Below are 13197 nucleotides of genomic sequence, written 5' to 3'. Positions count from 1 at the left end.
TTGTTATTTTTTTATTTTTTGAGACAGAGTCTTGCTGTGTTGCTCAGGCTGGAGTGTAGTGGCACGATCTCCGCTCACTGCAAGCTCCGCCTCCCAGGTTCACAGCATTCTCCTGCCTCAGCCTCCCGAGTAGCTGGGACTACAGGCGCCCGCCACCACGCCCGGCTAGTTTTTTGTATTTTTTTAGTAGAGACAGGGTTTCACCGTGTTAGCCAGGATGGTCTCGATCTCCTGACCTCGTGATAAGCCCATCTCAGCCTCCCAAAGTGCTGGGATTACAGGCTTGAGCCACCACGCCTGGCCGGGACCTATTACTTTTATAACAAAGTAACAGAAGATTAAATTTTGCAAAAGGACTTAAAACCAAAAAAAGAAAACAATCCTGCCTCCTCAGACAGATTTCTATGTAGGCAAGTAAATACTCGTGCTGCACACATAGATGTTTATATACCAAATATTTTTTATTAGGAAATTCAGGTAGAAAAAACTTTCATCACCATCCATACCAGATGAAGACTGCTGGTTTTGTCGTCTGTATTGGCGTCTCTGCTGCACGGAATCTGCTGCAGCCATTTTGCCACCTTTATCTTCTTCTGAAAGATGGATGCATTTAGAAAGTGTTTCTTTAGTTACGCATATAGAAAATTTGCAATTTGAATAGGAAAATAGTCTCTCAAACCTTCATTTGGTTGGAACAAAAATACAACTACTATATTTTTTTAAAAAAAGTTTAAAATGCCAATTCACATGCAGATTTAGACTATCTTCACCAAATACAATAAAATGTATTTAGGCATTTATTACAGGTCAGGTGGGTGCCAAGCATTTTATAAGCAGATACAGTTAACTGTCAAAAACCTCTACTGCCCCTATTTCGGAGCTGAAAGAAGAAAGGCTCAGATAAGTTAATTAAAACAGAAACAGTTAAATTCTGGAACAGGAGATTCCAACCAAGTCTGTCTTACTTCAGAGTCTTAGCTCTCATCCTATGCTTAATCTTCAAGAAGAAGGGGATGACCAAATGTGCAAAAAATCAAAATCAGCTTTAAGAAAAACAAAACAAAAACAAACAAAACACCACAAAAAAACAACAAACTTACCCGATTCAGATAACTCTACTTTTCTAGGCTTCGGTGCTGGTGAAGGGGATTCTCTTTTCTCAGTACCTTTATGTTTTGTCACTAAAAAAGAATAAGAGTGGAAAAGAAGCTTATGTACAAAAAAAAATTATTATTTTTAAAAAAAAGGTAATAGGTCCCTAGGATACAATAGTGAAACAAGATGCCTTTCTTTCAATTTTTAAAAATTTATTATTATTTTAAAATAAAGATGGGGTCTCACTATATTAGTCAGGCTAGTCTTGAACTCCTGACATCAAGCAATCCTCCTGCCTCAGCCTCCCAAAGTGTTGGGATTACAGGCATGAGCCACTGCACCCAGCCAAGATGCCGTCCTGCTATTACAAAAATGGGTGTGACTACTCTCAAAAAGAATTTATGAAGAATTAAAAAATTCCTGTAAGATCTTTTTGTCATATTCGAACACTATATGAAGTGAGGCAAGAATTTTTAACTGTTTAACGAAATGCCTCGAGAAGTTCTACAATGATTTTCAAATCTTGAGATTCTCCCAAGAAAACCAACATTTAAGGGAAAATGGGAGCTGCTACTGAGTAGAAGCAGCTCAGTAAAGTAAACCTCTGTGTGTGACTTGCACTTCACAACCTAAAATACACACCCTCCACACCCACACTCACTCTCTCACACTCAACTTCAGAGAATTCATCAACATGAAAGCTTTTAAGCAACCACTATAGGTGGCTTCAGAAAAGTAAAAGATGATAAATGATTAAGAAATAAGATCTGATGAAACTTTCACAAAGATATTTGGTCTAGAAAAGAAGAATGGCTGCCCAACAGACTAAAGGTTCTTTATGTAGAGCATAATCTTCACAATAGCACAGGGGATTTAAGCTACCCATGAAAAAAAGCAGACCGCCACAAATGGTAAAAATTATTAAATACGAAGACTCGAGAATTCTTTCCAAAGAGCTAGAAAGAAAAAAAGGCATTTCTATAGCTAAAGTAGTAGGAGAGTAGTGGGTATCCTCTGAATTATCTAACTGTCTTTTACCAATGACATATAAATATGGTAACTACCTTTGGTAAACCTGCTGTATCAGACATACTATTAACACAGTTGCTAGTATCACATCCCTTTCTCCCTGTTCCATTTCACAAAGAGGAAACCTGAGGCTTAAAAAACCGCAACTTCACCTCAGTCACAAAGACAATTTAATTGAGCTAAGATGTGAATCCAAGAGTCTATTTTTAGGGCATGGGTTTTGATCTGAACAGCTATCTCTGCTTATAGTATCTATCCATTGCTACAACTAAGATTGTTAAGTATATGCACATATAAACATATATATACCATAGATTAACCTGAAACACCACTTGAGAACATCCCAATAAGAAATAAACCTACTGACAATTTGATCCCCTCGGGATCCTGATACCTGTTTTGTGCGATTAAAGCAATTATCATGGAATATTTTACTCAGAATGCAGATACATCTCATTTAACAGACATTCACAGTCAGAATTCTGTAATGGTTTATTCCAAGGGGCAGTAATTAGAGAACCAGTGATCTAACACAGTAATTGCATCTTTGCTAAAGAAATCAAAATGAAGAATTTACTGGTATGCCTTTTCAATGAACAGACTTTTCTTCTTTTTTTTGAGACGGGAGTTTCGCTCTTGTTGCCCAGGCTGGAGTGCAATGGCACGATCTTGGCTCACTGCAACCTCCGCCTCCCGGGTTCAAGGGATTCTCCTGCCTCAGTCACCCGAGTAGCTGGCATGCACCACCACGCCCGGCTAATTTTGTATTTTTAGTAGAGACAGGGTTTCTCCATGTTGGTCAGGGTGGTCTTGAACTCCCAACCTCAGGTGATCTGCCCACCTCGGCCTCCCAAAGTGCTGGGATTACAGGCGTGAGTCACCGCACCCAGCAACTTTTCTTAAAATTTCTATGTAATAAGCCATTTAGACAAACCACTGGATTGGGTAAAGAATGGCTATCACTCAATTAGATAGCAGGAATCATGACAGTGCAAATAGCAAATTATATTTCATACTTGTATTTTAACAAATCCAAAGAAATAAAATATTTTAAAATTGTTAACTATTTGAGGCTCTTTTTTTAAGTCCATATTTTTAAGTGTTACTTAATCCTCAATTTCTGAAAAGATATTATGGGCACCTAGTTGAAAAGTGCATGTCCAAGTTACCACCTCAAAGAACTGGGTTCCCAAACTTGCTTTGGAAGCTGATTGTTTGGACACATCTTCCCCTAAGAAACATTAAAAATGTGGTTATGCTTACCAGTTAGTTGGCAAAAGCCTACTCCTTATATAATACCAGTGAATTGTAACATTATTTACATTTTCCCCCAATGGAAATACACATCTGGAGTTGCATCCTGATTCAATTTCTCACTAATTACTTAGCTAAAGTTGTCTTTATTAATACATTTATATTAGCTGGGTGTGGTGGCATGCGCCTATAATCCCAGCTACTCATGAGGCTGAGGCAGGAGTAATCGCTTCAACCTGGGAGGCAGAGGTTGCAGTGAGCCGAGATCGCACCATTGCACTCCAGCCTGGGTGACAGAGCAAGACTCCGTCTCCAAAAAAAGAAAAATTTATACCATCAAACAAGGATCATTTATATACTCTTACTCCGGTTTCATACAATTGAATCAGCATTATTAATATTATAATAGCCCTTCAGATTTCTATTTTTCTAGATGAGACTTTACACCATTTACTTTTTGGTAATGTTGTTTTATTTTAAGTATTCAAGGGACAAAATCATTCTAGCATGAAGTCAAACGTTGTAGAAGGCAACTTTAAAACCAGAATTTTAAATTTACTCCAACAGTCCTATTAATTATTAATCTTAGATCTGCCTAAAAGATCACTTATAAAGATAAGTTATTCTGTGACCAGCAATAGTAAAGTGACCATTAAGTGTCTAGAGAGCACAATTTATGTGGCCAAGCTAATCTAAATAAAATTACCACACCGCCACCACCAGTATCAATCATGTTAACATACTTCACTGACCGTGCCACTGATTTCAAAGCACTATTTTATGTACTACTAAGATAATGCCAATTTAACAAGATGTCAATAATTACAAATGTTTCCCCTAAGATCCCTTCAGATGACTGTATACTCTTTCAAGTAATTAACCTGTAAGTTCCCCAAAACACTTTTCCTGCCTCCCTCCCACTCCATTTGCCCACTACCAAGAACAGAGCCCTAAGGCCCTGATTAGTGGCCACTACAGAAAATATAACTGTAGTATCTATTACATTTCAATGATGTTACTGTTCTAAGTAGTAGAAACTGCAAAGTAATTTCTGAAATTATACTACCAGACAGAGAAGCTAAACAATTTCAACCCTGCCCTCCACCTCTCACCTTTAGCAATCAAAGAGGAATTCTGGGGTAGGAAAGCTGGGAAAAGTATTCATTATTTAACTGGGAATGGCAACTCAAGTTTTATTCCTAGCTGGTTGACCTTGACCAAGTCAACTAACTTGAAAATCTGTCTCTTGATGACAACTGTTAAGGTCTTTTCTAGCTCTGAAATTTCATCATAGAGGGCTAGGATCAGTTTAATATAAAAGGTTATGTCTGGGCCGGGTGTGGTGGCTCACACCTGTAATCTCAGGGGTTGGAAGCTGCAATGAGCTATGACTGGGCCATTGCACTCCAGCCCGGGTGACAGAGTGAGATGCTGGCCCTATTTTGGGGAGCAGAGAGGAGGTGGGGGAGAGGTTATTTCCAAGTAGCTCAAACCAATATTCAGCTCCAGTGGTCACAAGGGAGACTCTGACTACACTGCCTGTAGCGCCTCTCTTTGAGTAGGCTGTTTGGACATGGAAGCCCTGTCCCAAAACCCACAGAACTACTTATTTTCACCATGGCTTACTTCTTTCCTATGTACATACCCACTCTGTCTTGTTTGCAAAAAGTATACGCCAAAACACAAGAAATTAGCATCTGTGCAGATGCTTTTTAAAAGGTACTTAATAATTCTTAACAATCAAGCTATTTTAACAAAGACTGGTCCCTTTGTTCAGGTACTTTTGCAACTCTTTGGCTATATGATACAAATAGAAAAAAATCATCACTTGATGTGTTTTTGCAAAGTAACAGGTGGAAACACTTGTTTTTTTCCCCAGAGAGCTTTGTGGCTCCAGACAAAGAATAAATATTCAGAAGTACAAACTTCACAGGAAAAGACAAAATAGGTCAGGGCCATGGGCATCAGATTTGGACATGGTAACTAAAAATGGACTGAAATTTTCCCAATGCTGAAACGCAGTATGGTACATGAGGTTATGAAAACAGTGATCCTGAAGCCCCTCTCTCAAACTGAGGACTGAACCTGGAACAGTTACAGGCTTCTGTACTTTCACTAGCTGCTTGTATAAGGGGCCAACAAAAATGTCCATGTCTTATTTAATCAATGTATCACTACAATAAAAATGTCACAATTTAGAAAACATTACTTTTTAAAGACTGCCATAAACTGCTGGTCACCTTTTCACTCTGTCAGCTTATCTATGCCTCATTGTCACAGATACAAAAAAGGAAAGCAAAATTTGCCTTCGTAGGTATCAACACATTGCATCATTGGGGAGTGGAGAGAGAAGGCAGCAGGGTGAATAATTAGCAATGCCGGTCTCATCAAACTCATTAAAATGTATAATGAAAATTTTGTCCATCCCCATTTCTTTGTTTCTAACTTAAAATTTTTTCTCTCTCTTTTTTTTAAGAGTCAAGATCTCGCTACGGTGCTGAGGCCAGCCTTGAACTTCTGGGCTCAAGTGATCTTCCTGCCTCAGCCTTCTGAGTAGCTGGGACTATAGGCTCATGCCACCACATCTGGCTCTAACCTGAAATTTTCAATATGATCATAATAACCCCAGTATGTGTTAACCTATAGATTGCTCCTTAAAATTCAATTGCTATAGCAGCTTTTAAGATCCTCCCCATCCCTTACTACTCACCTTTTAGGCTGTATCATTCCAGCCCTAAGCTCCAGAGAGCCTGGTTCAAATGGACACTAGTTTTTTCCATGCGTATTTAAGGCTCACAGAACAAACCCCAATAGACCACAACCTTCACTCAGACTAACACAGCATTCTACTTGCCTGGCAGGATCACAGATCATAAATTCCTCAGAAATCAATCTGCAGAATAAAGCAAGGACAACACTCAGAAGAACCCTGCCTAGAGCCTAAATTAAAAAAACAAATCAGCTTTTAAGAGGACACCATGTCCTTTGCTTGGGAGCACAACGCAGCCAAGAAAGAACTAAAAGAGAATATGAAGTCCTCTTACTTAAGATATCAAACCAAAAATCTTCAGAGAAAAAAAAAGTTAACTGGCCTCATAGTAATAAAATGATCCCTTATCATGCCAACGCAAACTTCGATATGTTACCCCAACTCAAACAGCCCACGGCTGGTAAAAGATTTATCCACCTGCGCAATGCCAGAAGGCACTGCTAAAAACAAAACGCTTTCACACATAAAAAAGCCCCAAGATTTTAAAACAGGAAAGAGGTAGGCCTATAAGCAAACTTACAGACAGTATCAGACAAAAATATTATCTAGCTATTTTATACTTTGAGAGTAAGCAGGGGCGGTAACTGGCTATGCTTTGTAGTCAAAGAAAGACAGAACATGTTTCATATGTGTTTGATTTTTACCTTTACCTGAAGTTCTCCCTGGAGACACGGAAACACGACTTTTTCTTGTACGGTTTGACTGCTGGGGTGTTGGGGAATGTCGAGTTTTGGGTGGTGGAGTTGCAGGAGGTGATGGCCTGTGCCTTCGCCTTGGAGGACTTGCCGAAGGAGATAACCTACGAGTTTTCCGAGGGGGGCTGGATGTCCTCTTGGGAGGCTTCTTTGGTGGTGACCGTGAACGAGATGAAGAGGATGATGAGCTACTCCCAGACAAGGATGCTGACGAACGTCGTCTTCTGTGGAATAAAGTATTCATATTCACTAATTGCACACTTATAAAGAACGGCCTTACAGGTATGAACAGTTTACACAAAAATACAGCTATTTTAATCCAACTTTTGAGTTTATGTAGCTAAGCACATAAATGAGTCCAAAAGAATGGGGGAAAAACCATAACCTAGGCCAGGAAACAGCTAGTTCTGAGACTAAATATAAACAACTTAATCTGATAAATGCTTCTGTCTGTGTTCTCTCTCCAGTTATAAAACTTGTCAGGTTGAATGCTATAATAAAATAACTAGTCCTTCTGCCTTAGGAATGGTATTGGTGTTTTGGAGTTTGCATACAAAATTTGGGGGCAAGGTATTTTTCATTTAATAACACAATGTTGAGAAACCTTTAGGTTGCATTTTTTAAAAAGGTGTGCAAAACTAAGAATTCATTTAGCTACATAAACTTAGAAGCAGGGGCCTCTCGAATTCTGCGGCAAAATTTGTGTTAAGTTCTGTTGCAATTATGTGTACCTGCAGAATTCACCTTTGGCGGAAGAATTCCTGAGAACCTGAAAAAAAGAAACCCTACCTTAAGTGTGAGATAAAAACTGGCTGAAAGGGAATCTTAAACAATCTGTAAAATATTGACTGCTAAATGGCTGAGTAAGCACAATTTAAACATGCTGTTTGCAAAACTCCGGTATAAGAAATAGCTGTTTCCACTAATCTCGTACTAGGAAGCACCAGCATTACTATTCTCCTAAAGGGGAATTAGAAAAGTGTGATGCCTGAAAACTGACTGACCATTTACCTCACTAATCTCCTCTATGAGCAGTAACACATCAATTCTTTATAACAGCGGTAATAGTTCAATATATATTGACAACCCCTCCCCAAAGAGAATTTTCAAACATATGGGACTCTGAAAAACCTGACTGCAGAAACAAAGTAACTTTATAAAGCTTACTTGATTTTTCCCCTCTTTATTTCCAAATTGATTTGGTTCCCTGAAAAGAACTTTAAAAGATTCAAACAAAAAATTCTGTCCAAAATAAAACTGGAAGCTTAATCATTGGCATTTCTTCCAAAGCCAGGTGAAATGTATTGCAAGAAGGCACAAAAACTCTGCTACCAGTGCACTAGGACTCTACTTTGGGTAGATTTAGCCACTACCTTTTGTTTAAAGTGATATATCCAAGATTGAAATATTTTATCATATGCTCATTTTAGAATGATTTAAGAAAAAGAAAACTGGTACAGTCGGGGTTTTCAAAAATAGACACTAAACTAGTAATAACAATTGTATCTATGGAATACAGATATATTCCCCCGGGATTATGGAAAACTTCCAAGTTATGCTATTTCTGTCTGAATTACTTATAAGCCTCATCACTTCTATAATGAGAATTTTCTGAGAATTTTACAAAAAATTCATAGAAAATATTTTTCTCAAAGTATAATAGCAAATGAATTACTTTAATACTGGCAAAAGGAGCCTACTGGCCCTATCATCAGCTACTTTTCAGAAGCCAGTTAAAAGCCAAAGAGAAGATGGCCAATTCCCTTACTTAATAGGATTTCTTGGTGAACTCTAGAAGGGTAAAAGTTAACAGAAAAGTATCAATAAGATGATTAATTTCTCGTTTACTTTCCAACACCAGACTAGACATTTTTCATAACAAGGACAATTGCATTACACTTCAAATGAAACAGATTCTTTAGAAGACATTGTCTAGTATCACCTATGAGTTCTTTCTTCCAGGGGACACTAATTTAGTTTATCCTAAAAGAAAGATTATCCAGAAGTGTCAAACACTTGACACTTCCAAATTTTAAAAATCTTACCGTCTTACTGGCGATCTACTCCTTCTATGCCTTGGTGGAGGAGGCATTCTTCTTGGTGGAGTTCTTCTTCGAGGAGATGGCCGCCTTCTTGGGCTTGGCCGCCTTCTAGGTGAATACGATCTGCCATGACAAACAGAATTAGGTCCTGAATAAACCAGGAGTGAGGAATTTCTTGGCTTAGTTTTCTCAATGGCTACATCTAAAAAATAAATTTCAAGGATCACAATTTTCCATTTATGTAGACACTTTTATGGTACACAGAAAAGTGTCCTCAAATTCTCTGTGTACGTTCAAAAAATATTTGTACTAAACATCTTCTACTGCTTTGAAATTATTTATCTAATTGTACCCAGCAGAGTAGCATATAAAACCTAAGATCTTTGTTGATCTTAAAGCCACAACTCACCTTGATCGGGATCTATGGCGCCGTCTAGGGCGAGTGTGAGAAGGAGAGCGGGACCGCGTCCGGGATCTTGATTTGGAACGTGACCGAGATCGTGGTCGGGCCTTCTCCTTCTCCTTTTCTTTTTTGGAATTTTTTTCTGGAGAAGGTTCTTTAGGTTCTGGCATAGGTTCAGGTTTGGGAACTTTCAGAATGTCACTGTGGAAAAAAAAGCTTTTTTTTTCCTTTTGCCTTCTTGTACTCAGACTTCTAAATCATTATACAATGATGTAATAAATTATTTCTAAACCTTTTCAAAATTTACAGACTTGTCTCTAGCTCCAAAAGATATATACATACCTATCAGTGAAACCTAGTGAGCAACTAATAATTCTAACCACGTACATTTTCTTTTTTCTGAGACAGGGTCTCACTCTTATCACTCAGGCTGGAGTATACTGGTATGATCTTGGCTCACTGCAGCTTCAACCTCTCAGGCTCAAGTGATCCTCCCACCTCAGCCTCCTGAGTAGCTGGGACTATAGGCATCTGGGACTATAGGCATGTGCCACCATGCCCGGCTAATCTGTGTGTGTGTGTATATATATTTTTTTAGTACAGACAGAGTTTCACCATGTTGCCCTAGGCTGGTCTCTAACTCCTGAGCTCAAGCGATCCACCCACCTCAGCCTCCCCAAGTGCTGAGATAACAGGCATGCGCCCCTGCATCTGGCAACCACATACATTTCTTAAAAGTGCGAAGTTGTCCATGATACATTGAGGAAAAAAAGCAAGTTACAATACATGAAATACCTGAAACAATATAACCAAAAGATAGTAATGGTCACCCTTTGGGGCATTTTCTTTGAACATACTCTCCTAAACAATCTCTTTTCAACAAACTAATTTTATAATTTAAAAAATCTAAAAGGAGAATAAGTAGTTTAACTCAGATGTCATTATTTGCAGTCATTATTAATCTAAAATTGTGATTATTTATAAATGAATTTTTATGTACTTGCCTAGTAGAAGTAGCCTCTTGTACTGAAGGTTCTTTTACTTTCACTGAAGGTTCTGGGAGCTCTGGAGTTTTTTCCTTCTTTTCTGGAGCAGGGGAAGGACTCCGGCTCTTGGTTCTGTGACGGGGAGATCGAGAATGACTGCGCTTTCTCTCTCTCCTGACAGGGGAAGATCGTCTTCTAGGGGAAGGAGATCTGGATTTGCGTCTAGGATGAAAGCAATTTTTTTCAAGTTTTTAAATAACATGGATTGGAAGAGAGAAGTCAAAGGAAGAAGTGAGGATTAATCTTTAGTTACACTACTGTTGTTTATATCTGAGATGTTTCCCTATGGAAATAAGACATCCTAATCTCACCTACTTGATAGGGAAGAGAAAGACAAGCAAATGAAAGATAACACTCTCGAGTATATCAGTTACAAGGGAGGAAAGCACTGACTTGGGACTCTAGACTTAGGTTCTTTATCATTCCCAGAGATCAAAAGACCAACTTTTCAGAGGCAAAGAGGATGCTTTAAAACCAACAGCCGGGCGCGGTGGCTCAAGCCTGTAATCCCAGCACTTTGGGAGGCCGAGACGGGCGGATCACCAGGTCAGGAGATCGAGACCATCCTGGCCTACACGGTGAAACCCCGTCTCTACTAAAAAAATACAAAAAACTAGCCGGGCGAGATGGCAGGCGCCTGTAGTCCCAGCTACTCGGGAGGCTGAGGCAGGAGAATGGCATAAACCCGGGAGGCAGAGCTTGCAGTGAGCCGAGATTGCGCCACTGCACTCCAGCCTGGGCGACAGAGCGGGAAAAAAAAAAAAAAAAACCAACAATAATCTCTGACAACAAATCAAACTCCCAAACATGTTAACATTTAGATGCGGACAGATTACAACAGAGTTCATCAGGAAGAGCCTCAGTATGCCAGAAAAATGACTAGTACTATTAAAGCAACATGTTCTTCAGAAAAGAGAAATATATCAAACATAAAGAAGATAGCTTTTTTGGAAGAGAAGCCCTCTTTCTGTTTAATAGTAGCCTGCCTAACTCAAAGGTTTTTTTTCTTATTCACACAGAAGGAAAATGGCAGACATACTTCATCAATAGTCAAGTAGTTACCACCATGACAATTTGTGCTGAGCTCTGTAAGCATTACTTCCACAAGAAGATTTTAATATCAATATATAAATGAAAGGGACAAAGAAATTACCTATTCTCTTTACTAATTCCAGCAGACATTTATGAAAGAAATAAGCAGAACCCTAAAAATAAAAAGCCTAATGGAGTTCTCACCTTTTACCACAAATATAGAAGCTGAGTCGTGGTTTTGAAAATGTGAACCTAACAACAGTCTCATTGGAAGGAAGAAGAAAACAAATAAATGATCTGAAGTTTGGGTTCAGTACAACCATCTAAGAGAAGCAGAACGGGGAATTAGGTAAGTATTACACGAATGGCTAATGAGGACAGGTTTCGAGTACAGATTTCTTTTTAGAAGAAAGGAAATGAAAAGAAAAAATGAGTCAGAGTACATTTTAAAAAACCCAAATTAACTGTTATGAACTAAAGCAATATGGAAGAGAAGTTTAAAGTTTTGATTTAGGAATTTAGAGTTGGAAAACTCATCAAGATGTGCGAGACACTGATGGTTAAATTATCTGTCTCAAACAAAAGATGACAGATTTCTTCAGTCCAGAGGCAAGCCATAGCTCACCATGAAAACTGCATGATGGAAGAAATTCCTTGAATAGCATTGTTAGATTCCTTTTTAACTAGGGAAGTTTCTACACACAGAATTTCTCAAGACCTGAAGTACCTGTAAAACATCAGTTATGCATCTATTGTATGATACCTTCTTGGGCTACGAGACCTCTCCCTTTTTTCTCTGCTGCTTTCTTTTTCTTCCTTATCCCTTTTATCTTTGTCTTCATCTTGCTTTTTCATAGATGCCAATTTTTCTTGTTCAATCTGCAAAGACCAGGTTTTCAGAGTACACACAGTTGAACATTTGAGAACAAACTGAAGACTATTTTCCACATGTGTTAAACACCAGCACTATTAACTATCATTTCATCAGCCTCTTCTTTTGAACCAGACTGTTCTTTCTTCACCCACACTACAGACACACATTAAGATTGGTATTTTCGCCACTCATTTACAAATAAAAATTCACTGAAAGTTAATCTCTAAGATCTGAACTAAAGAGATGTTTTTAAGCTTACTTCAAGAAAAAAAAAAAAAATCAAAAATCACTTTCACATTGACCTTATTCTTTCTGGGAGCTCATCTGTACTGCCCACGTTAAGAGTTTATGCTGGCCTGGCACAGTGGCTCACATCTATAAATCCAGCACTTTGGGAGGCCGAGGGTGGGCAGATCACTTGAGGTCAGGAGTTTGAGACAAGTCTGGTCAATATGGCAAAATCCTGTCTCTACCAAAAACACAAAAATGAGTCCAGTGTGGTGGTGTGCACCTGTAATCCCAGTTACTCAGGAGACTGAGGCACAAGAATTGCTTGAACTCAGGAGGCGAAAGTTGCAGTGAGCAGAGATCACACTATGGCACTCTAGCCTGAGTGACAGAGTGAAACTGTATCTCAAAAAAACAACAAAAACAACAAACCAAAAACTCTTATGCTTACCTTTCACAGTGTTAAATTCATATTTCTTTTAAGCTACATAAACTCATATATGAAGACTTTGTAAAAATCTAGCAAATCACCGGACTGGGAAAATGACATTCTAAGCTCAATGTTTGGTTGGAGGGAGGAGCAGTGAACCAAAATTGAATGTTTCAATACAGGACAGCAAAGTAAAACAACATGAAGATCCTAACTGGATCATGTACAATTTGTGTCTCAGCAGCCTGGCCAATACTCTCAAATCAACATTACAGAAAAGAAACGGTTATTACCTGTCT

General features: G+C 38.6%; 1 protein-coding gene across 4 annotated transcripts in view; it reads right to left on the bottom strand.

Annotated features, from left to right (window-relative positions):
- The window catches only part of SRRM1 (serine/arginine repetitive matrix 1), a 30294-nt gene that overhangs the window by 11356 nt on the left and 5741 nt on the right, over positions 1–13197 (bottom strand). For 2 of the 4 annotated variants that reach the window (XM_011945605.1, XM_011945607.1), the window contains exons 4-11: positions 13192–13197; positions 12130–12245; positions 10293–10496; positions 9295–9489; positions 8889–9008; positions 6793–7067; positions 1101–1181; positions 507–593 (exon numbers count right to left, since the gene is read on the bottom strand). The exon at positions 13192–13197 is cut by the window's right edge and continues 165 nt beyond it. In XM_011945605.1, the coding sequence (XP_011800995.1) occupies positions 507–593; positions 1101–1181; positions 6793–7067; positions 8889–9008; positions 9295–9489; positions 10293–10496; positions 12130–12245; positions 13192–13197 (1084 nt within the window). The remainder of the gene's footprint in view (positions 1–506; positions 594–1100; positions 1182–6792; positions 7068–8888; positions 9009–9294; positions 9490–10292; positions 10497–12129; positions 12246–13191) is intronic. The other 2 variants (XM_011945606.1, XM_011945608.1) reach the window with 1 other exon arrangement.

This window comes from Colobus angolensis, unplaced genomic scaffold, assembly GCF_000951035.1.
Source record: "Colobus angolensis palliatus isolate OR3802 unplaced genomic scaffold, Cang.pa_1.0 Scaffold240, whole genome shotgun sequence".
NCBI classification, from domain to species: domain Eukaryota; kingdom Metazoa; phylum Chordata; class Mammalia; order Primates; family Cercopithecidae; genus Colobus; species Colobus angolensis.
The sequence above is the reverse complement of the archived record's forward strand: the minus strand, read 5'-3'. Positions and strand labels throughout refer to the sequence as shown.